General features: G+C 42.9%; 3 protein-coding genes across 4 annotated transcripts in view; all 3 read right to left on the reverse strand.

The window, feature by feature from the left end:
• Positions 1-8,602, reverse strand: part of gsk3ba (glycogen synthase kinase 3 beta, genome duplicate a) — a 30,940-nt gene extending 22,338 nt beyond the window's left edge. The window contains exon 1 of one of the 2 annotated variants that reach the window (XM_023415891.2): positions 7,733-8,602. In XM_023415891.2, coding sequence (XP_023271659.1) covers positions 7,733-7,820 — 88 coding nt within the window. In that variant the 5' untranslated portion in view covers positions 7,821-8,602. The remainder of the gene's footprint in view (positions 1-7,732) is intronic. The other variant, XM_023415892.2, reaches the window with a different exon arrangement.
• A 2,449-nt stretch (positions 8,603-11,051) lies between these two features.
• gpr156 (G protein-coupled receptor 156) lies at positions 11,052-22,533 on the reverse strand. The gene is made up of 10 exons (XM_023415944.2): positions 22,287-22,533; positions 19,637-19,789; positions 16,778-16,905; positions 16,548-16,683; positions 16,353-16,463; positions 15,581-15,706; positions 15,176-15,271; positions 14,786-15,022; positions 13,954-14,112; positions 11,052-12,923 (listed from the first exon to the last, which is right to left on the reverse strand). The coding sequence occupies exons 2-10, from the start codon at positions 19,751-19,753 to the stop codon at positions 11,613-11,615; spliced, it is 2,421 nt and encodes an 806-aa protein (XP_023271712.1). The 5' UTR covers positions 19,754-19,789; positions 22,287-22,533; the 3' UTR covers positions 11,052-11,612.
• Positions 17,075-19,626, reverse strand: LOC111662168 (E3 ubiquitin-protein ligase TRIM39-like). The gene is made up of 2 exons (XM_023415945.2): positions 19,243-19,626; positions 17,075-18,808 (listed from the first exon to the last, which is right to left on the reverse strand). Exon 2 carries the CDS (start codon positions 18,804-18,806, stop codon positions 17,151-17,153), a length of 1,656 nt encoding a protein of 551 aa, XP_023271713.1. The 5' UTR covers positions 18,807-18,808; positions 19,243-19,626; the 3' UTR covers positions 17,075-17,150.
• Positions 22,534-25,046: the final 2,513 nt, after the last annotated feature.

A 25,046-nucleotide genomic window follows, 5' to 3' on the forward strand; every position in this document is an offset into this window, starting at 1 on the left:
CCTCCCTCCCTCCCTCCACAAACACCAATCCATAGTAGTTTCAAAGGCTAAAGTTCACATTAGCTGGCAGTTAAAAGACAACCACGCAAGAATGTGCATTCTATTGATGGATGCTGCTTCTAGACTCTCAAATAAAACCCTGTACTTCCACACAAACTATTTGTAACAAATCCTCCACACAACATAACACCTGCATCCTCTCTAAATCGATATCCCTCCCTCTCTCTCTGTCTCTTTCACACAAACTGCAGCTGAAAAAAGTTGTACAGAAGCCAAAAGAAAAAAAAAAAAAAAATCAAAACATCCATGTTAAATTTGTCTTTTAGGTGAGCTGCTGAGCAGACGCTGCTGAGACATTTGTCAGCAGCTCATAGTGGGTACAAAATCATGCTGATGAGTGGATTAGTGCTGCTTAATAACCGTGGCCTGTTGTTACTTAATAGAAATGTCATGCAGCATGCTGCGGGAGCAGACCACCTCCACATAAAGGACACTGGCAGGCCAAAGGGTCTTATCCAATAATGGGTGGAAGCGACCATCTCGTGCCGACTTCTGGCAAACCACCAGCCTGTGACTAGTCTTCGTGTGACCCCGCATGGCTTGAATTATTTTAACACTGGAAGTGGAAGTAAACCAGTAAACCCAGAGGTCTGATCCATTTTCATACTCACTGGCTGGGCTTATTTTCAAACAGTGTTATTGATTTTGACACAAAGAGTGCCTCTGTCAACACACACACTCTGACACATGGGCAAAAGAAAGAAAAAGCCCTTCCCGGACATAAAATAACCGTTTCATGTGTGTGCTTGTTCCTGTTCGTTTGTGTTCTGTATGGCCAGTGAGTGGTCTAATCACAGAAGATGTGATTATGATCAAAGAATGAGGAAAAGGCAGGAGGGATTTAAAAAAAAAAAAAAAGACCAACAGGTCTTCACTCTCCAGGACCAAGTCTAGAAAGAGAAACTGAGGACGGACTCTGTAACGACAGAAATAGACTTTCTAAGAGAGAGCGTGTGAGTGAGAGAAAGTGAGACAGAGAGAGAGAGAGAGAGAGAGAGAGAGAGAGAGAGAGAGAGAGAGAGAGAGAGAAATGTGACTCGGCCTACATATTCCAGCAGGGCCATTTCTATGACGCCTCTGCACTTCCTCACAAACCGTGAGAAAAGTCTGTGCGCACACGCACACGCACACGCACACACACACACACACACACACACACAGTCAGATATCACACTGGTGCAAATAAAGAACGGCCAAGTAATCAGAAATCGCATTTTTTCTTTGCATTGTAAGTGACTGATTGCACATGTGTGTGTGACGCATGACCCCTTCACACACTAATCTGCTAAAGCTGAAAAATCATTTTCATAATCTGTCAATCTTCACACAGACAGAGAATTGCCGCAATCACCACCGACGACTAGTGACGGATTATCTTCACTTCCCATGTGAAATGAAATTTCCATTAAAATAAATCATCCCCCAAAGTGAACCGACCTTGCAACATGTGCTTGCAGCGTTGCCATGGTTACTTTGTCAATCAGCCTGCAACAACAATATAACTAGCATGACAAATTTACTCGACTACAAAGTGAGACTGTAGAGAGACAGCTGCTGGAACTTTTAGCAAGGGGCATCAATATTCAATTCAGGTCACCGGGCTAGTTCAGGGCACAACTGAATACGGCTAATGTGTGCACACAATGAGGCCAAAACAACACGACTGTTGAGCAGTTACAGGACACATGTGAGGTTGGGTTTACTCCCAGATTACCAGATTTGTCTCTGATAACAAAATGCTTGAGCATGTTTTGCTTAGGGTTACAATACAAAGGTGAGCAAGATTGATCTTTGAGGTTTGGACTGTTGTCTGGATAAAAGAAGACATCTGGTGATGTCAACAAGGATTCTGTGATGTGATGCATTTAATCAACCAAACGACTAATCAAGAAAATGGATCTGCATGTTAAATCAATAAAGAAAATAATGATAAGTTGCAGCCTTAAATGACACCAAGCATTTGCTGCCAACTTATGGACACAAATCTGTTGGCGCTCAAAAGCTGGTGCATTTTCTTGAGCTACATTTATGAGTCTAATCAAATGCACTGATGATGGTGGCATGTGTAAATAAAAGCTAAGGCGCTGTGCTTTTATTAATGTTAATATGTTTGTGTGGGCATGGGCATGTGTGACTCCAGAGTCGCACTCACAGTCTGGGAACGCTTTTTCTGCTTTGAATCTGTACTCAGATGTTCACGAAAGCGTTTCTCTTTCCCTTTGTGTCTGTAACCTGGGGAATTCTATTTAGACATTATTTAATTTTTTTCTACACCTACAAATCTTTTCCACACATTCACAAACTTGAATTTCATATGCAGCTTTTTTATTTTTCATGGGTTTACAGGAGGGTCACACACAGTACAATCACAGGCTTTCTAACTATTTCTGAGCATCATTTCACAAGCTCAAAATCTCACTAACCCTTATTTGAGCCCATAAATCTTTTGTTATTCACTTCCTCACAAATAAAGCATTAGCCTAAAAGTAACATTCAGTCACGCATATGCCCACTGTTCAAGACATATGCCCAAATAATCCAACATCATCAGCAAGTTTGACTGGGTGTTTAAGGAATTTTGGAAAAGTACAGCAATGCCTTGAAGCAGATAGTCAACAGGATAACATCTCTAAAAGGAAACCAGTTTCTGTCAACACAGTCTAATATTCTGCAATTTGTCCTCCTACAGTTTTGAACAACCGTTTGAACGACGGTTTTTGTTTGTAACCAGAGGGACATTAACCCTCTGGCTACATTTTTGTAATGAGTTGATGTTTATGTATTTTGTCTGACACAAACAAAGAAATTGTTTGCTAAAGTTGACTTGAATGCCTCGCCGTGAGGAGCGATCCGCTTTGGAGCTAGTATCAGGGTAGAAATGGAGTGCAGTGGAAACATATGAGACAGTGGCAGGTTGTAGTGGTAACATTATTCATGTATTTACTGCAAGATGAGGGATATTTTTCACACCACTCGTGTTGCATCACTACGAGCGAATGTCACAGAATGAGCACCTGCCAAACCGTCCATATGTTCATTCCTCTCTGACGTTTGGCAAACAAATACGTATAATCATATGCCTATATATAAATATATATATATATATATATATATATATATATATGTACATACTGCATTTATTAAATGTTGTGGCTATCACAGTTGAAATATAATAACACAGACACGGTGATCAAACTCTGAGCCTAATTACTATGCTGTTACAAACCCGTTTATCACTTCAAACTGTCAAAAGCACTTTCTCACTTGGGTTATGTCAGTGTTATTATGCTGGATGTATGAGTAGGTCTCCAAAATACAAAATGTACAAAATGTTAATGGGCTTTGTTACATGGCAGCTGTGCACTGCAGGTCAAAGTTTTGTGGGGAATGTACGAAGACACTTGCTAAATTCCTCAACAACAAAACAGACTGTACCAGCAGCAATAGTATGCATGCATTGTGTTAATGTGCGCAGGTACATTCGTACACGCACACACACACACTCATGCAAAGTGTTCCACCGCTGCTGCAAGGCTGATGAGATAATTCACCACATTGCTGGAACCTCTCGTCACAGGAATGTCGCTGCTGACACAGAGCGAGTTTGGCCAAGCAAGCGCTTACATGGAGACATCAAGGTATCGGTGTGTTTTTGACCAGACTCGATGTGGGTGCACAGATTTTTTTTTTTTGATATCAGAGTGGTGTGCAGCCTGCAGAGCTGTGGCTGCCCAGTCCCTGACACCACACCAACTACACCCAGTGGACTGAGCAGAGACTGATCATCTGCTCATGTCTCTTTCCCTCAAAATTCAGCTCTCTTTTAAATCCTGAGTGATTCGGATTGTTCTTCTCTTGTCTGCAAGTCCTGCTGTTTCATTTGGAATCAAAGACTGTAATTAGTTCATTTTGTTCCCATCATCACTTGCTAAATGTGAGAAAGGGACAGAAAGGAAAGGGGAGAAAAGAGGGGGAGAGAGAGAGCTGTGGCTTTGAAATGCTAAACAAGCCGCTTATTGTTCTTGGCCAGCTGCCTCACCCTAAAAAACAAAACCTAAGAGTGCTCATGTGGGTGTGCGAATGTATATACGTATATGTCTGTGTGTGTGTGTGTGTGTGTGTGTTTCTGTCTGCCTGTGTAGGAGGGGTAGGAGTATTCTCTCCAGGATCGTGCACACTGGCCCCAGCTGCTTGAGATCATCAGCCAAGTTATTCACACACACACACACACACACACACACACACACACACACACACACACACACACACACACACAGTAAAGTGTGTGTCAGAGTGTATTGGTGTGGTGGAGGTCAGGTTAACACTAGGTGACATGCAAGAGAAAAAGAAAAAAAAAAAAAGTCCAGGTAGTCACCAACATGTTGTTATATAAATTCAGTCCAAAGTACAATCATGACACAGCTGACACTGCAGATCGTGTAGCTTTGAATGACACGTCCTACTTTAGATTGAAAAAGGAAATGCAAGAAGAACGTGAGCATTTGTGATTGTCTCATTGTTTAATTTAAGCGTCTGTTGTCATTTGTTGATGGGGAGACCATTACTTTCACAAAAGTAATCCTTATTCGACAATGGAGTAGAGATTAAACATTTAGTCAATTAATGGATTCAATGGATAATTAATTTTAATGATCGACTGTTTGAGTAATTTGTCTAAAAATTTGCTGACTCCAGCATCTCAGATGTGAAGATTTCCTGTTTTCCTTTGTCTTAGATGACAGAAAACTTCCTAACTTCGTCTCTTAGATATTTGCACTATTTTTTGACATTTTAACCAAACATTTACTGTAATCAATGAGAAAAATGAGCACTTAGTGATAATAAGACAATATTTATGTGGGTTTGATTATTGGTGTTTTAATGCTGCTTTTAAATTAAACAACGGGTGGTTGATATATGGTCACAAAAAATCTTTAGTACTATGGCTGCGGTTGCCAACAAGTAAAGGGAACTCTGTAAATTCACTCAGAGTTGCAAATAATAGTCCAAAAAGTGTATATTCAAGTGTAATCCAACATTTAAAACCAGGAAATATTTAAACTATAGTGCATCACAATGCTACAACAGTCAAAGCCATTATCTAGTCTTGTACTTTATAACATATATGATGATATACTGTCAAGGAGTTGCCTCACCCAGTTCTACATTACAGCTTTCATTTAAGCCAGCAGGTATAATTGCTTCTACTATGTAAATCCACAAACCCAAAGAATCTGTGCCAGCGAGAACAGCACATATCAAACCAATTCCTGAATCCTGCTCATCAGCTCGACACCAGATTGTAGATCCAGATCTGATTATGTCAACAAGTTCCTTTTTGTCCCAGTCCTTATGAATAACGACAGATTGTGTTAAAATATGTGACTTACCCACTTCGCTCTTGGTATGTTTTAAGAAACTGAATAACTGCCACATCATTCAAACCAATGAAAGCTGCTCACCAGGCAAAGTTGTTCTGTTTTCTTTGTTTTTTGGCCCATAAAGTATCCAATTATAGTTCTTCTCTAGCTGAACCCATTGATTTCTTGGCAACTCCACAGATGTGAATGGCACAAAAATTGTTTAGTTAGATTTTTATTGGACATATTTTCCTCAAACTGTGAAGAACACATGAAGATGAGGTAAAAATAGATGGGAACCCACCAATGTCAGTACCCTAGAGTAGACTTTTTAAAGACAATCAATTGTCAGGACGGCAACCGAAGCCAGAGTGGAATGAACAGAGTTTTCCTTTAAACATTCACATTTTCTTGAATCTAAGTTCTCACCTGTTGTCGCAATCACTCTTTGCTTCCTATGTAAAATATAGCTGGAGAGATCATTGCATGAAATGTTTCATGTTGAAATTATATCACAAGAGACGACTGAGCAATCAACTTCTCTACTTTTCTCTATGGGACTGGACGCCACCTGCGTGTAGAAATCAGATTATTTAACACCCAGTTAATTGGGCAATTTCATCTTCAGCCTTTAATGACTGATAATGATGTATTGATTTACCAGATGAGTCTCTAGGAGAAAAAATATTTTTTTTAAAAAGGGAGAGAAAGCTCAGCCAGAGACTGGTGTAAAACGCATGCAATGTTAAGACCACAAAGTCAGCCTCGCATTTTCTGCTAATTCAGTAGCTTATGTCTGCACAACAATTAGGCCAAAGATTTTCAGTCCAAGAGGTTTTACATTTAGCCAACTTATTGATCAGCACAACATTTTGTTGTAAGTAAATAACAATTTCCCCTAGAAAAGCAACATAACATGAACGATCCAAACTGACAGGAACACACCAAAGCTTCAACACCCATATCTGGGGCAAGAGAGGTATTGGGGTAGGGATGGGAGTTTGGAGTGCTTGTTTGTGTGTGTGTGTGTGTGTGTGTGTGTGTGTCCTAAGTGGTTTTCAGTGCCAAGGCCCAGAAGAGAGCCTCAGCCTCAGGCCTCACCCCACTAACACACATCATGATCACATCAGAGCCCCGAAGCACCACCAACATTCCTTAACAGCCTCACTTTTTCCTCACACACACCCAAATGTGTATCTGCATGCAAGATAAGAGAAGGGTGTAGCTAGGTAGGTAGGTAGATGTCTCCAGCCAGGGCAGACATTAGTCATTAATAATGAGGATATTACAGTTAAAAATTCATATCAGCTGGAACAGTCTAATAAACTGAAATTTATGTCATGCAACTGTAATGCAAACTTGCTGAAAAAATGATATCTTGTCTCATATCACCATATCAGAAAGAGATGGAGCTCTCGTAGTGACATTTGATTACTTTAACTTGCAGTATCTGCAGTCTATAAAACACACACACTGTGATAAAATGCAGTATGATGCCAGATTGAGAAGAGAGAAATTTTGACATAAAAACAGGCACTGAACGGTGAATGAGTGTAACATTCCGAGCAGAGATCATATGAGGCAGAAATTAAACCAGATTTGTCTGTGGTTCGACACTGTTGAGCAGGTAGGCCTGGACAGTCGCATGGCTCCATCGCTCTGCAGCCAGTCTACACAGTGCCACCTCATGAACAGGATATTATGTGTCACACTCCCCTTCAGTCGCCGCGACGTCTGATTTCGACACGGTCCACAGACTCCAAGATCAGTGAACCAGCCCTCTCCGGGATCACGTCAGTTTCAACTATGGGCGCACCTCCCGACTTGACAGTTGCGTAATAGACCGGCCCTATCGCTTTAACCCTATTACGCTGTGTAGTAATACCGCTATGATGTCTGTTCTATATTCAAATGCACAATAATCTGACCGGATCTGCGGTAAAAGCAGAAGGCTTGGTGTATGGCCTGGGCTGGTGCCAACACTACCTTCCTCTGGCCCGGCACTGGCCGGCGCGGCCTGCTAACCCCGACCAGGCTGACCGGCCCCGGGGCGGCGCATCAGAGCGCAGCGGTGTGTGCTCACACCGAGGCGAGCAGTGTGTGTGTGTGCGTGTGCGCGTGTGTGCCACTCAGCACCGGCCAAGCTCAGTCAGTGACACAGATATATGGCAGGGCTAGGCTATCCGGAGCTAACGTCATACTCGCTTGACACATTTTAGTGAGGAGATATTTAGCGAGGATATGTAGCCCACCTTGGGCCTGGTGCATGCAGAAAAAGGTAGGCTTCTCTAGAATTACAGTGGTGTACTTACTGCTGACTTTCATGCTGCCGAAAGCAGAGGGCTGCGGCACTGGTTTGCAGCTCTCCGCGAAGGATGTGGTCCTGGGCCGACCCGACATGATCCAATCCCTTAGATTCTCTCGACTCGGGAGACTGTGACTTGCTAAACGGCAGGACTGATCGATTCGCCGACCCTTCTCATCCAAAGAGGATGCCAGTAAATGAATATCACTGTAATTCACAGGGCGGACAGACAGAACGAGATCCCTTTATCCCACAATCCTTCACACTTAGTTCGTATCACCTAATAAACTACCCTTTCTTTCCCAGCAGCAGTCAATCAAAGCATCATTTCTTCCGTATATTCCAGGTTTTCTTTCAGCGGGCCTTTGAACACACGTCTCCGACTAAAATAGTCATGAATCTGGCCTCTCCCTGTGGCCCCCCGATTAAAACCAACTGCGATATCTTTCTGGAAGCGAAATCAATTTCACAAAGATGAAGAAAGGTGAGTTCAGATGTTAAGAGTGCTGATCCGGTGCGGATCACTTGTATATGCGGCGTTTTCTTGACGATTCGGGACACATGCAGCTCCTCTTCATATCCCGATGTGGAGGCTCAATGATCCGACTGCCATGGCGGCTCCCTCGCTATACCGTAGCCTACAGACCGTCCAACGGAAAATCTGCCAGTTGCCACAGTCTTCTTCAGCGAATTCAATGGCTTTACGCTGATTCAAAATCCGCCCTCGCCGCCGTCTAATTTCGGTGTCTTTCACGAGGCCCCGGAGCAGCGAGCTCTTCAGAAAATGATGGTCTTTAGGCACAGAGTGCGACGATACCGAATTTCTTTTTTTATTCCTTCCCCATAGGTTTCGGGCTCGCTGTCTTTGTCGCTACGCACCTTAGCTACGCCATTTCCGTAAAGGGGTAAAGGGATTGCTCCGCTGGCGTGGTAGGAGGTTCAGACTGGTGACGTAAATCGCGACGGAGAATAGGAAAACTGTGAACGCGCAAACGGTAAATCTGGGGTGGCCGATTTAGCCAATCAGAGAGGGTATCCTTCAGAAATAGGCGTTGACTCAGTGTTGCTCTGTGCCAATGAGAACGCCGGTCTTGAGCACCACATGGCAAAATTTGCTTGGCACCGCCCTCGTGACTTCAAAGGCTTTTCCCCGTGCCGCGACAGGGACAATGGGCGGGTCTGTTCCCAGGATTGATTACTTCGTCGACCAATGGAGCTGCGAAACCAGACTGTCAGTACAAATGGACCCAGCTGTCACAGTGCACCGGTGGTCATGCAGCACTGTTGCTATGTTAGTTACAAAAGCTAACCCTCTGCCTCTCCTCGACACTTTTTAATTCATAATAAAGTATGTGCATGGCTGCCCCGTCAATACAAACCTTTATCCCGCGTAGCTAAATTTCGCCTTTACATTTCATTTTTTTCTATCCTTGATGTTTAAATTGACAGCCACTCCTTTTTATTTGTGACACAATTTAAGCTGTATTGTATGAATAAAGTTTATCATCTTTTTTATTATTGTTTATGTCACAGCCTACTAGTTTCATTCCTGTATTGCATAAAGACAATAAAGCTACCTTGAACCTGGAACCTCTTCTCATGCTTTATAAATTAGTTCAATATCAGTTAATCAGAGCCATGTTCGTGTTGCCAAGTTGTGGAAAATCGCTAATAAGTTGTTAATAGTTGGATTTCGGTCCCAAATCCTCTGCAGCTCTTTTTCACAAAGTAGTCAATTCAGCCACATTTATTTTTTTTCACTATCTGGCTTCCCTAAAAAATGTTCTTAATGGCCTTATAACTAAACAACAAAGAATTAGTAGATGATTTATTAACCATTGATAAAACCATTAATTAAAACATATTGGAAATCCTCATTGCTTCTCTAACGACCTAAAACATTTCAAGTGAGGTCTATCAGAACTACTCTCCATCTATTTCTAACTTTGTGATAAATTTTGAATTATGTAGTGAATAACCATGAAATACTGTGTTATTTGGAGACAGAAATATGTGTGATTGATTGACAACTATTTTTATTCCACAATTCATCATGTGCCAGTTTTCCTCATCTTAATCTCAGTCATCTAGGCTTGGCAGGAAAGTCTCTCCTTCTGCAGAATGATGCTGGTAGTCAGTCTTTTGTGTGGTTTATTTATAATCTGTTATGCTCAATATCAAAGGGAATTTCTCCCAGGCTGCCCTTCAATGGTTTATATGCGGAATAGAGAGCAGCCGCGTCTCAAAAACAGGCAGCTGAGCAGAAGTAACACAAGACGCTGCTTTCCCTTCATAGCAACACCTCCCCCGGCAAACACACATTTTCCCATTAGAGGAAGAAAAAAATACTGAGGAGATAGTGGGAGGGAGTGAGATAGAGAGAGTGAGATAGAGAGAGAGAGAGAGAGAGAGAGAGAGAAAAGGGCAAGTCAGGAAAGAGAAATTTAAAATAAGAGGGTGGGGAGATACTGTTCTGTTTTTGTCTGTGTTGCAGAGATATCATAAAAACTCCAGTATCTGTCTTGAGGAAGTGTTTAGGTTCTGATTAGTCACATGACACAGAGGCTGGCAAATATTCTAACCCTGGGAAATAATAAAGGTAAATAAACGTCAAGTTTAGTATTGCAATTTACATGAAGTCAAGGCTAGATTACGAGTCGGGCAAAGTGGTGAGGTGCCCCAGAAGTCTTGGGTTGTCTGTGGGGCACTTACTTGGTGGTAACTTGGTCAATTACAAATTAGTATGGTATTAATCACTACCACTAAAGTACAAGTGGAAACTGACATGGTGGCTCTGTCTTACAGAAGGGTCTACATGCTGTATATCTAAATCTTAAAAAAAGCTGACACACAACAAACCTGGGGCTGGGTATTATTCCTGCTCTCCGGGTAAGATGTGCTGGGGGAATGTGAGAAAGTGGGGCTTAACAGGGGCAGAATGAACAAGAAGTGATATGGAGTTTTTTTCTTTTGAAAAAAAATGATGTAAAGATCAGCAGGGCATTTTCTCTCTCTCTCTCTCTCTCTCTCTCTCTCTCTCTCTCTCTTTCTCACACACACACACACACGAAACATATACTTCAGACAACTGTGACCTTTGCACATTAAATGCTCTGAATGAATAGGGAAAAATAATACTGAGAAAGCAATCAAGTGTATAAAAGTCATAGCAGTGACCTGTTTTCACCAGTTGCTCTGACAGGGTGTGGTGCCTCACAAACCAGCTATAGATGGGAGGCATGTGACGATAAATGTAGAGCATTGTGTAGACAATGTAGGTCATTTGAAAATTACAGCAAAACTCAAACAACAAAATGCAGACGATGTAATAAAAAGGCATAGCAACATTTTAAGTAACATGTATGACAATGTAAAACAGTAAAAAGGAGACAGATAGGAAATATGTCTACCAAAACATCTACTAATAAATATTAAAATAAATATAGCATCTGCATAATAGCTTGTATAGTGCAAATTTCAACTGTTCTGCGAAAACCTTTAATTTTGCTTTCCGGGCTTTTTTATTTTTTACTCTAAATGTCAGACATGTTTGGAAGAGTTTTCATCTGACAGCAGAAATGTACAAATAAAGCCATAAGTAATAATAAAAGTAAACAACATTGTGTGCTTTTGAGCTACAAAAAGATTTCATGAATCTAATACTCTCTGTCCCACGATGCAAGATTCAAGAATATCAGCCCTCTCTTCATACAGAATGCAAAACACATTCCTATTGAAAGCTACAGTCAAAGTATCTCCCATAACAGATGCACATTAGCTTTATGCAGACTGAAATTTGTCTATACTCAAAGCTAATATTCATGTTTTTAGGACATGAATTCAAGTGGTGGAAATGGATGAACCCGTAAAGTGCAGTAAATGTGTGTTCATACAAAGGTGGGTTTGAGGTCTTCTTTGAACACCACTGGGCGTGGGGAGCGGTAGAGGCTGGCGAAGCCTTCGTACTCGCTGTCGGAGGAGTCTGAGGAGGAGGACAGGAGCGAGCCCCGCTGCAGGCAGGAGTCACAGTATGGACGGTGGTAGTAACAGTAGTCTGTTGAGCTGCTGGAGTCTGAGTCCCAGTACCCACAGGAGTCTCGAATGTGTCTGTGGTGCTGCTCATTATCACCACCCGCTTCCATATCAGGTCGAGCCGTGTGATCACGTTCTACACAGCGCAGTGCAGAACATCTATGAGACCTTGAAACACACCTACGACGTTTTCTTATCACTCCCTGCCTTTCTGCTTCCTCCTCCTCCTCCTCGTCCTCCTCTAGCTCAAGTTCACTGTTGTCAACCCGGAGGAGATTACCATCCACGGTGACCCCATCATGGTGCCTGCCTGGATTTTGGTGTTCACAATTTTCCATTATCTTCCCACAGCCTGTGTAGACGCAGGGAGTCAAACCTCTTCTTGATGAGTTGAAGGGCGGCCGTCGTTTCCTCATTGCGTAGGGCGAAATGCTCGGGTAACGGAAGAGAACGGGTGGATAAGCGGAGCGTGGCATCCGCAGGGAGAGAGGGGAGAGAGGGGAGAATGCGGAGGGCATCCTGGCGGTCTGAACCGGAGATCGAAGTGCACTTTCCATGACTGCATCCAAGCTCAGCTCCTGGAGGATCTCCTGCAACTGCTCGCTGCTGACAAAACCAGTCGGTCTGGCATTTGCTCTCAGCGGAGATGTTAGGCCACTGCGACTGCCAAAGGTTTCAACCTGAAAGGGTTTTCTACGGCATTGTAGGGAAGTGACAAAGTTAACAGTCTCCTCTGCCGTCCTGAGTAATCCAGAGGACGGGAGGGACACAGGCTGTTTGAGGTCCTCATCTGTTCTGGATTCAGCTGTTTCTTTGTCTATAGAGCCAGAGATAGAGACACTCTTTTCATTTTCATCAGCGACAGGGGAGGAAGCACTAATGGGGTTTGAGGTGTTTGGAGCAGCGGGAAGCTCTGAAGATGGTGCAACGGCAGCAGCAGTGAGGTGAGGGGGTGAGAGTTGAGATTTAGTGTCTCTCTGAGGTAGAGAAGAAGAAGAGGGGCCGTCTGACTGAAGCGCTGTGGTCTGAGTGGAGGAGGAGTTGAGGTTGGTGGCAGAGGAATCCATGTCCTGGTCATTGCAGGGCTGGCTGGCTGACATGAGTCGCAGGAGTTTATCCTTGGCGTTATTCACCTGCTCCTGCAGACTGTCAATCACAGCGTTTTTCTGGAGATAGTAATGACAATGGTAAATAATTTGAGATGAGAGGAAAAAAAAATAGTGGTACACAAATCTCCCAAAATTTGTAGTGCCCTGGGTGTGGATGGTTTAGGGGACAAACAGCACAGTAATGCATGAGGAGAAAAACGTCAACATATTGTTAAACAGCCGATGTCATTTAGATTCATTTTTGACTCTTAGAATTAAAAAAAAAAATCCCAGCCAATTTGCAGTGCATGCTATTGCAATGCTGTTGTTAGAGACCACTGTTTTCTCCTGTTGTCCTTGAAATGGCTTTGTGTCTACATGAATTATCAGGAATAGTATGTATTATATGCCTGTAGACATGTTCTGTATTGTATGACAATCAGCGTTAGCAGAGAAAGTAAAACAAGACTAATGGCTAACAGCTCTGTGAGGCTGTGTTTAGGCACAGCAGTGCTTTGAGCTAAATGCTAAGATAATAATAGCATAGTAACAATGACAATGTTAACATGCTGACGTTAAGCAGGTATCATGTTAACCATGTTCAGCATCTTAATTTAGCATGTTAACATTGGCTAATGAGGACTATATACAGAGAACAGCTGAAGCTGATGAATATGATTCGTTTCGTCATTTGTTCATAAACCAAAGTACTGGACAAATTCATATTGGTGCTAGAGGAAAGGTCAGGGGATCACCAAAGTGATTGGGATTCATTCTCTGGGGATCATGAAAAAATATCATAGCAAATCATTTAATAGTTGCTGAGATATTTCAGTGATGAACCAAAGTTGTGGACCAACTGACCACCCACTCCTATGGCTAAAAAAAAAAGCTCCATTAATTGTAATTATGCTTTCTAAGTGCAGACACCATCAGGTAAAATATTAAATAGAAGTTTAATCTAAATCAGTGACAACTTATTAAAGTAAAATAAATCTGTATTGTTGCATTATGAGGTTAAAACATAGTCTCACACAAATTCTATTTAATGTCCTAGAAGACTGTCTTATTAAATGGCAGATAGCATTGTGACAGACAGATGCAGTACCTCACTAAGGAGTTTTTTCATGGAGGTGTTCTCCCCCAGCAGGTAGTAGATCTCATCCTGACTGTACACAGACGCTTGGCTCTTACTGGGGCTGCTGAAGTACTTGGCCATCTGACCCGGGTTGTTCTGATCCTCTTCAAATTGCCGCCACTGGGTCAACTGCATGATACAGATGAATGTAGAGATCATTACACAAACTGTCAGCTTTAGAAATACATACACAGGTAAATGTTACGGGGATCGTTTGACATGGGACCTTTGGAGCAGGTGTGTTTGAGTGTATTATTCACTGTTCAGATACTGCCTTCATTTCCACTGGAGTTGCATTCCTTTATCATAACATAAACCCAGTGCCAGACACTTAGAGTCATAAACCTGTTTGCAATAGCCTACGTAAAATTGACTCATAAACAGCTTCTGTGTGAGTCATGTTCCACTGATACACACCACAAACTGACACGCATATAGAAAAGGGAAGTCAAAAAAAGAGAAAGTCATCCACATAGCTATCATTCATCTGCTTGTCATGCGTCTGTCTATCTACACTTTCTGCCTGTCTGATTGACTGTCTGTCTTTGCTATTGGTTTGCAGACAGAGTATCCTATGATTGCCTGACAGTTGTGCCTAAACAATAAAATTCCTGTCCTTAGTGGTTTGTGCTTGACAGATGCTACAAAAGTACCAGTGTCGAAAACAAGGAAATGTCAGAGGTGTTTTTGAAGACTAAAGACACTTCTTTTTTTTTTTTTTTTTGATCAAATAAATAAATAAATGTTTTCCTCAGCAGTTTCATGCATCTTGCATGTGCATCCTCTGATGTTTCCTTCTAACCTGAGGCACAAACAGCATGCAGTTAGTAGCCAGTGTGCAGATGAAGATGGCTCCAGCCACAGCGCTGTAGACCAGGTTGGGCCAGGCCTGCAGGAAGACGGACACGGGGACGACCACAGCTGAGGAGAGGGTGACCAAAGTAACGGCTGTTATGATGGTGGGAGACTGGTTGACTGGGGGGTGGCTGACGTTGCTGGTCAACCCAGCCAGGTAAGTGCCATAGAGGAGAAGAGAACCCTGAAGAGTGAAAAACAAAGCACAAAGATGTTGAAATCCATCCCTTTGTTAATGCTGGGCTCTCCTAGACGTATATGATAAATATAGCAGTACTTAGTAGTAGTAAAAGTAGTCCTGTTATCATTACACTTGAATAGATCAAAGAATACCTACCTTTTGAACTGCAATAATGATAGCCCACAGATCTGAGTATACAGAAGAACAAGAGTCCAGACGAGACAAAGAGTAGGAAATGTCTCTCTCCACCACCTACATCAGAGAAAACCATACACAGTTAGTGAGTTTCATCGTGACTATATTTGGCAACATCACCAATGTGTGTATAATTAATTACACTAAGTTAGGAAGATGAAGGGGTTTGTGATTTTGTAGTCACACAATCAAACTTTCCTGCAAAATCGTACAAATAAAGTAATCATAATTTGACAACTATAAGCAGAAAAGGGTTAATTATCTACTATGTGTTAAGTCTTATAGTCCCCACACTGTTGTGTGATCAAACAAAACAAAATCACCTGCCTTGCTGTACAGCTTCACAAAATCACCATTCAATTCTACCTTGACGACAGCTCTGACAGATCGTGAACACCTGATGGGGTCTGTGAGGTTCCAGGTGGTGAGAGCCAGCATGTCCACCAGGATCAACAAAGCCACCATGCCCATCAGCTGGATGTCTCGGATGATCTGAGACAGAAAGCAGAGCCGCATCAAAAAACGAGCTCATTTTATCCATACAGCAGTTCTCAATCGATATTTAGTCACTCTTTGGGAGATGCCTCTGTGTTGCCCTCGTCACTTAGGCACTTTTGGAATATCGTATCTCTTTTTGAAATTAATTGAAAAATATCTTGTGTGACGTAATGATAAGATTTTTTTTTCAATCTTCTGAATCCGCACAAAAGGCTTATCTAGGCCCATGGCCTTCATTCCTACTGAATTCTCTTCATTATTTTCTGCTAATTACAAAAGAAACAGACCCACGAGCAGGTGAGACCGAGGATATGACACGAGAATTACATTATATATGTTGGCTAAGGACGCCATGAAAGTCAGCTATAGAAACTAGATGATATCCATGCACCTCTTGTTTTTATTTTTATCAGTGCATCTTTCAAGTTGTGTCTGCTTTGCTTCTAAACATCGAATACCAGCAAATTAAAAACATTCATTAAACACGTTAAAATAACCTCTAAAAAGGTTAAAATAATAATTAATCCAATTAATGCATCCTAGAGTGACAGGGATAACAAAGATAAACATAGTACAAGGTCCTGGAATCTGTATGCTGAAAACAGACCAGACCTCCAGGAGGCCTGTGGAGCATGCCTACCACTCTCTTGTCAGGCACCCGCTGGGTGAACACTCTGTACAGTCTCCATGTCTTCCCCAAAATCGGGCCAAACACCAGGGTACTGCCGACACAAAGAGTCCACATTCGAGCCTGTGGGAGAAAGTACTACATAATTATGTCCGAATGATTAATCCAACAATATAATGGAGCACTGAGGGTGATGTGGGTGCTTACCTGTAGCACAGCTGTGGATGGGCCACCTTGTGAGTGTGTTTGTTCATCAACGGCAAATAGGAAGCCACTGCTATAAGTGAGGAGGCTTCCAAAGAGAGTCAGGACATTCAGATTTGGACTGGACATCTTCACTATTCTGAGGATACAACAGGTGCGACAATGGATTCATACATCTCAGTAAATGGGGTCTTTGTGTTTATATACTGTATGTATTTCGTTTTGCACAATACCTGTTGTTTTTGAAGCGCAGGGTGAAGAAGAGGAAGCAGAGAGCCAGCAGGATGCCACAGGACAGCAGTGTCCACACCACAGCACTCAGCACCGGGGAGAGGGACCGCCTCGGCAGCTCCACTGCCATCTGCATACACACACACACACACACACACACATGCACATGCAAAGCCCTTAAAATCACATCTGAGATAGTGCAGATGTAGACGTTACACACCTACATTGTTGGATATTTGTGTATATGTATTCTAAACCTTCACATTGGGGTAAAAGCAACAGAAAAAAGTACACAGGGCGCATCTGAGAAAACAAACTTTATTAAGACAAACAGAGCAACAAACATCATGCTAGAGCCTTGCATTCAAGCTGATTTTAGACATTGACAGGCGAGATGATCAGAGGTGCGGAGTTGATGCCACCATGATTGCGCCGGGGGTTAAAGTAAGGGAAAAGTCTTTCCTTGAATGAGTATCCAGTGAATGAGTAAATGTGAGAAGCAGAGTCCACGTTGTAAAAAGAAACCTGCCCCCGCTCCAGATCCACATACACCCCGACTCTCTGGGGCTTTTCCACCAGCGGCACACAGATAGGAGTGCTGCTGAGCGCCCAGTAGCTCTTGTCCTTTCTCATCCCCAGCGCCCAGTAGCCTCTCTCTGGGTTTAGCATATTCCCTCCTTTTCGGTTGACAGATTCAAGCCCGATTCCGACATCCCACTCCGTCTTCCCCTTCACCTGGACCTCGTAGTAGAACCTGCCAGAGGAGAATCCCTCCTTTCCCAAAACGCTAACACCGGGGTAAAATCTCTCTGGGTTGTCAGGGAGTTTCAGCGCAACATCACTATGATAGACCTGTTTCCTGTTTTCAGACAGCACCAGTTTGGGATGCGCTGTATCAGGATCCAGCGTTACATCCACGGCACACTGCTGAGCCCTCTGAAATTCGCTCTCACACAGCCTCTTCGTCTCAGCCTTTACAGCCTCCTCTAGCTGACACATCACCCTCCTGACTGCTCTCCTCACCGTGCCCACGTACACAGCACTTTCTACACAGGTGTCGGACCGGTCTTCGGTGGCTGGCAGTGCGGAGAAGGCTGGAAAGCTGTGGAGAAGATAAAGGTCGTCTTCAGTGCGCGAGAGCTGCTCCAGCTCTGTGTTTCTCTGCCTCAGCTCTCTGACCTCCTGCTCCAGCTCCATGATGAGTCCGCCGGCCCTGTTTTCAACTTGCCTCTGCTTTGCACCAATCACCTCCACCACCTCAGCTTGGCCTCTCTGGATAAGGTGGAGCAGCTTGGTGAAAACATTCAAACTCTCCTCAATCTCTCTTTCAGTGTTCCCTCTGCTGACCTTAACAGTTTGATTGATTTCTCTGATTTCCTGCAGGCGACCGTGGATCATTTTTTCCACCTCTTCGTTTATCCTTCCGACTTCTGCTCTCACGTCTCGGCTCTTGTCCTCTATAGGAACGGTGTGATGGGCCTTGTGGTCCGTCCTGATGCAGATCTGGCACACATATGTCTGGTCAGTGTTACAGAACAGGTGTAGGAGTTTCTCGTGCTGCTTGCACACTCTGTCCTGCATGTTCATCGTGGGATTAATCAGGTGGTGATTTTTGAAGGTGCCTAGAACATGATGGGGCTCCAGATGAGTCTCACAGAAGGAGGCCAAACAGTCCAGGCAGGATTTCCGAGCCTTGACTCTTTTTCCAGCGCACACATCACATGACACTCCTCCTTCATGGCCTGAATATTGGTCCACAGTGCTGGCGTCATTTTCGCCTTCTTTTTCCAACGACTTCTGGAACTGAGAGGCCACCTCTGAAATGAAGGTGTTCACTTTGAGCTCAGGCCTCCTGTAGAACTTCTGCTTGCACATGGGGCACTGAGACAGATTAGCGCTCTGCCAGTATCCTTGTATGCAATCCCTGCAGAAGTTGTGCCCACAAGGAGTGGAGACTGGCAGGTTAAACAAATCCAGACAGATGGGGCAAAGAAGCTGCTCCTTAGACAGCACACTGCCAGCAGTAGCCATATCTGGGAACACATCCAGAAAGAAAAGCAGGTGGGATTTTAGGGAATAGGTTGGCTACATTCCTTGTATTTTTTTTTTCTTTCCTCTGTACTATCACGGCTAGAAACAGTTGCGCCTGGTGAGCTGTCTGCGTCCACGAATAGCAACAAATGTATGGTGTTACATTACATCAAAGGATGTTTCATGTTATCTGACAGTTTTCATGTCAGCTGAGTTAAACAGACAATAACAACGACGGATTATTTTGGACATTTAAATGAAATAAAACAGTACATTGAAATGCTATCTTGTCACTTAATCCATTACCATAACAAAGCAAACACAGCGCGGCTCACTGTTCCTTTCCCCTTGGGAGAAGATGATATCTACGCTTGGAGACCGATGCATGCATAAATTAACATCATAAAGCATGAAGGAAATCAAAGAGATAACTCACCTCTTGTCTATGTGGTGTAGCACGGAGAGGAAAGTGTTTGTGTTCCCTGACACAGTGTCTCTGCTACTAAAGTTTCTATTCCGAAAGTCACATTACTCTGTCTTGTGCCGGCGTCATGTTGCTGATCTCCACTCACTCTTCTCTTAAAGGCACCAGTCACTGCGACGATACTAAACATAGCTTCACCAGTCCTTCCTCATTCGTTTTCAGTGAACTGACTTCTTGAGTGTGTTAATACCACACGTCCAGCATGTTTTCATTTGTTGCATTTTATTCATGTGGGTGTTTTTTCGTGATATAAAGACACACATTCCAAGAAATCACCAACATCAATTGCAAAGTGGACACGAAACACGTGAGGTTTGCGTGTGCACGAGGGACAGAGAGAGATTACCGTGCTGAGGAAGCATAGTCTCTGCAGAATGTCGAGACCCTCCTGCCTGTCGACTCCTGAGTGGATGAAGCAAAGTGGGGAATCACAGTGGGAGCTGCAGTTCAGCTCAGGCTCCATGATTGGCCCCAGTCGGTCCACTTTTACACACACATCCTGTGGAGCAAAAAAAAAAAAAAAGATATGATGGGTGTGATGACATCTGAAAATTAAACACATAATTCTTTGTAAATAAAGCTGTTGAGAGAGCTAAACCATAAAATCTTTTGTTCCCTGTTGAGTCATAACATTTTCACTGTACCAATATATAAATATATATATAAAGAGAGCACCCACTGAACTGCAAAACAGAAGACACTCGGGGCCAGAGAAACACATTTTATGTGAAGTCTTCTATTTCCAGGTCTTTAATTCACTGAACTGTTGTAAGACTTGCAGCCACCACAGTGTGGTGCTCTCACAGAAACCCCTGAGAGGAGAAATGCACTCATATTCAAACAACAAGGAAAAAGACCAGAAGCACAAATAAACCCAACAGAATGAATGTTAGTTAAGGTCTAAATGGAATGAAAATGTATTAATAAAGTTCATTATTTCCCAGCACAAAACAAATTGAGAAGCCAGGTCTCAGCCTGCGTGACAGGAAGCTGGTGTGTTTCTGCTTGTCCTCAGTTTCCACAAGCGCTGCGTCATCATCACAGAAGTGAACCAGCCAACACGCTGCTGTGACACACATCTGTGCACAAGACAGAGTGAGACTACACGAAAAAAAATACTGCAATTGAAATATACCAGAGCTACATTTACAATTCCACCGAGGGCCACGTAATCTGCAATCAGCCTGGTTATTTAAGGCATCGGAGACTGAAGATGTAAACTTTGGGAAGTATCACTAAACTACTGTTTGTCACTCTTGCCAAAGGCATTTTTACGAGGCTGCTGCACTGACATGTTGCAGATTTAATTATGCTGCATGGTATCACCTGATACTCTGAGCTGTAAGTAGTACAGACTAAAGAGTCTGATCAGTCTACACGCTGCAGTGACTCAGCCACATGTTGTTGAGGCCATGTTAGATCACTCTTATTGATACCAATTGGCAGACAGCTTTGTTTTATTAGGCATCATGTATCGTCACTGTCTGTAGAATGACTCAGATAACCTGAGGGGCTCTGTTATAGTTAGATTGTGGGATGCATCAAAATAAGTGTGGGAAATCAGTAATCACAAACTGGTTTGTGAAATGATTAGGAAACGTAGAAAAGCATACAGTAATCCACCCTATGTGACATGGAGATATTCTATTTGAAAAGTCTTGTAGGTCTAACTTATTAAGTGAAATCCAAAGTGACCTATTTCCACAAATTACTGGTGTTAACAGAACAATGAAGCCCTCTGGGCAGCATATCTGGGAAATGTCTGGAGTTCCTGTTCATGTCCTTTCGTCACTTTCCAATTTTAGATCACAGTACTGCTGCTTCCCGCAGGAAAAGCCGGCAGAGAGAGGCATTTCCTTCAGTTTTTCAAAATCCTGCCTCTGTAGATTTCAGCTGGAGTGAAAACCCGCCACCCTGCAGAGGGCAACAAAGGTCGGCCAACATCTAGCACGTTGGTCACTGTGTAAGCAACCAGCACAGGGCCCGTCCCCAGGCTGAGCTATTTTTTTATGGACATGTTTTGACAGTTCAGAATAGTCATGAGGAGTGTCTTCCGAGGAGACCTGAAGGGTAAACCGCAAGTAATACCTGAGCTACCTGTGGCCTTGGAAGTCTAAATGTAGGGCGGGACTGTGTGTAGTTTAGCTTTCAGTTTAAAGTGAGGTAATGTCCAATTTTTTCTTCAATTGAACAATCAGGAATATATCGGCCTTTTCCAACAGGCCTCTGTGCTCAGACAGAACGGAGTCGCGCGTGGCCTGAGGGCTGCCTTAAAACTTTTAACAAAAAAGAAAAATGGAGTTAAACCCATTTATTGTCCTGCCAATCTCTCTGTTTCTCTTTTAAGATTAGAGCGGTGAAACCACAGGCGCTGCCGCATGTAAAGACCGATTCAGGGCCCAATATTGAAACATTCCTCTTCAGTCTGTAATCCGTTTATAGGTTTATTCTTTAAGCTGAGTTAGAATGCAATTTAGTGACAATGAAATCCCGCCTCAGGCCCGGCGCATGTCCATTTCACAGCCTGGTTCTAGGAATTGGTCATCTGCATATGTATGAATTTCATATTAGATCTCAGGTGAGGAGGCTGCACCGGAGCGTCCAGCTCAAACCAAACAATAGACAAAAGGCTGTTGGAAATTAAAACAAAAAAAAAAAACAAACAAACAAAAAAAAAACCACTATGAATTATCACTGGAATAACAACATATTTGTTAACGAAAAACCACGGCGTTTTGTTTTAGACCAACTAATGCTATGGAACATTAAAATAAAGTCTTAGATTATTTGACATCTTGCATGATCTCCACCGGTAATCAACAGTTCACTGAAAAAGAACATGTGCTCATTTCCACCTGCATCCGTGCAGTTGCAACCATGTGCACGGTCAAAAAAAAACATCAAAGTAATCAACACGACAGCCTGAGAAGAAATTAACACGTTCAAGAAAAAATTAAAAGGGAGAACGCGTAAAGGGAAAGTTTGAAAGAGCAAACCTCGGTCTCCAAAGCGCCCGGTGGATCCCATCGCCTCGTCCCGCTCCAGACTCCATCGCTCAAGACTCAGAAACGTTTTGATGTAAGTGGGAAGCAAATGACTGAATAATAATGTGCTATCTAACATAACTGCAGAGTTCCCATAGCTGCACAGCTACTTGGAATGAATCCCACACATTGATCTGTCCATCAAACTGTCAGCCGAGAAGATCCTGTCACTCAGAGTGCAGTTCACCAGACTGCCAGAGTTTTCATCTGAGCAGGGAGGGAGGGAGGGAGAGTGTGTGTGTCAGAGAAGGGAGGTGTGTGTGTATGTGTATGTGTGTGTGAGTTCTCTCTCTCTCTCTCTCTCTCTCTCTCTCTCTTTCTCTCTCTGTCTCTTTCTCTCTCTCTCTGGAGAGCTTTCCAACTCCAACTGCTCCACAAATGGGTTTCAGAGTGTGAGGTGACCCATGTAGTGCACGAGGGTTGTGACAGTGTGGGTGCATGGTTTTGCAGGGGCCCCAGGGGACTGGGTGGCATATGGGACAGGGCGGCACACTCTGTGTCCACTGAGCAAACAAATACCCTGAATAACAGCACTTGCTTTAATGGAAAGAGAAACAGAAAGGCACATTATCTCATCATATTTTGTTTTTCAGGAGCAGACTTCCAGAGAGACTGGCACACAATAGTTCTCCAGGCTGGTTAAATCACATGAAAAGACAGAGGCAGTCTCTCTCTGAGTGCAGCGGAGCCAGCAGAGATATTTCTGCATTTGTTCCGCCAGCTATAAGAAGCATGAAGGTGTTATTAAGACGTCACAGAGATTTACAGTGTGAGCCTACACAGTGTGTCATTCCTGATGAGGGAGTGTCACCGCTGCTGACAGATGTATGCGGGGGAACAGAGACATTGGGAGAGTTTATTAAAGAAGAGAAAATGCGGGTATTCATTCAACATGCTCATCAAGCCCTTACTCAGTCACACACAAACACACACGCACACTCTTTTCTTTCTCCTGGATGTTCACCAATTTTCCATTTTATACTGTATTGAAATGTTGGTTCCCTAAAGAAATTAAAAACATGTCTGAGAATTCCTGTTGGCTTCAAGTAAATTTAACATTGGACTATGTTGTTTAGTTAGTTAGAAGCTGCATCAGAAAGCAAAAAAATAAAATAAATAGAATAAAACGCCACAGGGTATTCATTAGTGATAATAGGATCTTATATCAACTATGACTTTTAACTGATAGCATCTTTTACAAATGGAAACTCAATTACAACCATTTTCTAAGGCCAAAGGTCACCAAAAAGCAATAACCGCCGAGCTAATCATCTGTCAGCTTATCAAAGATAAAAAAGCTCAGAGGTACAGAAATGGTTAGCATCTTTAAACATAGCATTTTCACTTGTGTGTTGAGGTCAAATGACACCACGTTAGCACGCCACCGAAGGACTGTTTGACTGTTGCCAGCTCTGTTACACCCAAAGCGTGGCAATCACTCTCAGGTTTCCTTCAAGATCAGGTTCAAGATAGACTGCACCAGCAGCAGGTGGACTGCAGCGACGCTCACATTACCGAGAGCTTGAATATTTTATCTTGGTATATGGGGCTGTTATTCAAAAAGCAGGAGTCAAAAAGCAGAAGCTGCCGTATGAGAGTGAACTGGATGTAACAGGAAACATGTCTTTCAACTGAGGTTACCAGGGATCAATTTGAACATTAAGATGTTATAATTACCAAAACACAGGTGTCTTTTTTCTGGACTAGCATTTTGTGCACACGTATCAGCTGGAAGTCTACCAATCCAAATAAAAAACAAGCAAAGTTTTCAAGCCAGTGACACACTATTTCCTGTTGAGCCGCTCCTGACAGGCAGCACCAGTGTTTCCTGACATGGAGGCATCTGCAGCTGTGATTCAACATCTGACCACAGTGCCAGGGAGTCCCACCATTCTGTAGTGTTCGAGACTGTGTGGGTGGAAAAGCATTGTTCTGCATCTCCAACCGCTTCCTGCCCAACACTGTCCTTGCCAGAGCCTGGACGCTCCCTTGTGACATGCCCAGGTTTGCCCACTAACATACCCAGAGACAAATCCCTCTCTGGAACGCTGCAGCTCCTCCTGCAGTGTTGCCATGGACCTGGATTAGCAGCGCTGGATCAAAGCTCCCCAGCGGGCTCCAGTCATGGTGTTTCTCCTGAAGGCAGTGATTATGATAAATGTAGGGGCAAAGCATCAGCCTCCTCACTCTATTTTCAAAAATGTGTTTTCCAGTTCAGGTAATGAAATTGCAATTGTATTGCAACTGATGATACAAAAACTGCCACATAATGTGATATATGACTCCATGGAAGAGTGTCAGTTTTAAAGACCGTTGATGTAGAAATATGCTCTTCATATGCAATTTAACATTATATATCATGAAATATAACAACAATCAATGATTTACTGATGTTGTAATAACAATTATTACTGATAATGGCAATTGAATTCACAAAAGTGTAAAAGAGTAATTATGAGTTGAATGCGAAAGTTCTTTTCAGGTCTTTATGAAACCTTCAAGAGTAGTTTGACAGAAAAATCTTAATTCAAGTGCTACTCACTATTTCTTTTTCCAGAGTTTTCAACCGTAACTTGACATAACATTAACTTAAAGTCAACTTCTCTGTGTTTTCCAGAGCTTCCACTGGTAAGACGCACTAGCTGTGTTTATGCAGAGCTTTCAGCCCTACTTTACATACTTGCATTTTGTGGTGCTCTAACAGCAGTTGGA

This window comes from Seriola lalandi, unplaced genomic scaffold, assembly GCF_002814215.2.
Source record: "Seriola lalandi dorsalis isolate HSWRI2012SDOR001 ecotype SW California unplaced genomic scaffold, Sedor1 jcf7180002054559, whole genome shotgun sequence".
NCBI lineage: Eukaryota > Metazoa > Chordata > Actinopteri > Carangiformes > Carangidae > Seriola > Seriola lalandi.

Coding starts and splice junctions, on each gene's coding strand:
- LOC111662168 (XM_023415945.2), bottom strand. CDS start 18,806: ATGGCTACTGCTGGCAGTGTGCTGTCTAAGGAGCAGCTTCTTTGCCCC.
- gpr156 (XM_023415944.2), bottom strand. CDS start 19,753: ATGGAGCCTGAGCTGAACTGCAGCTCCCACTGTGATTCCCCACTTTGC. Junction 16,464..16,547: donor CATCCACAGCTGTGCTACAG/GTAAGCACCCAC, acceptor TTTCTCCCACAG/GCTCGAATGTGGACTCTTTG. Junction 15,023..15,175: donor TCATTATTGCAGTTCAAAAG/GTAGGTATTCTT, acceptor TTCACTCTTCAG/GGTTCTCTTCTCCTCTATGG.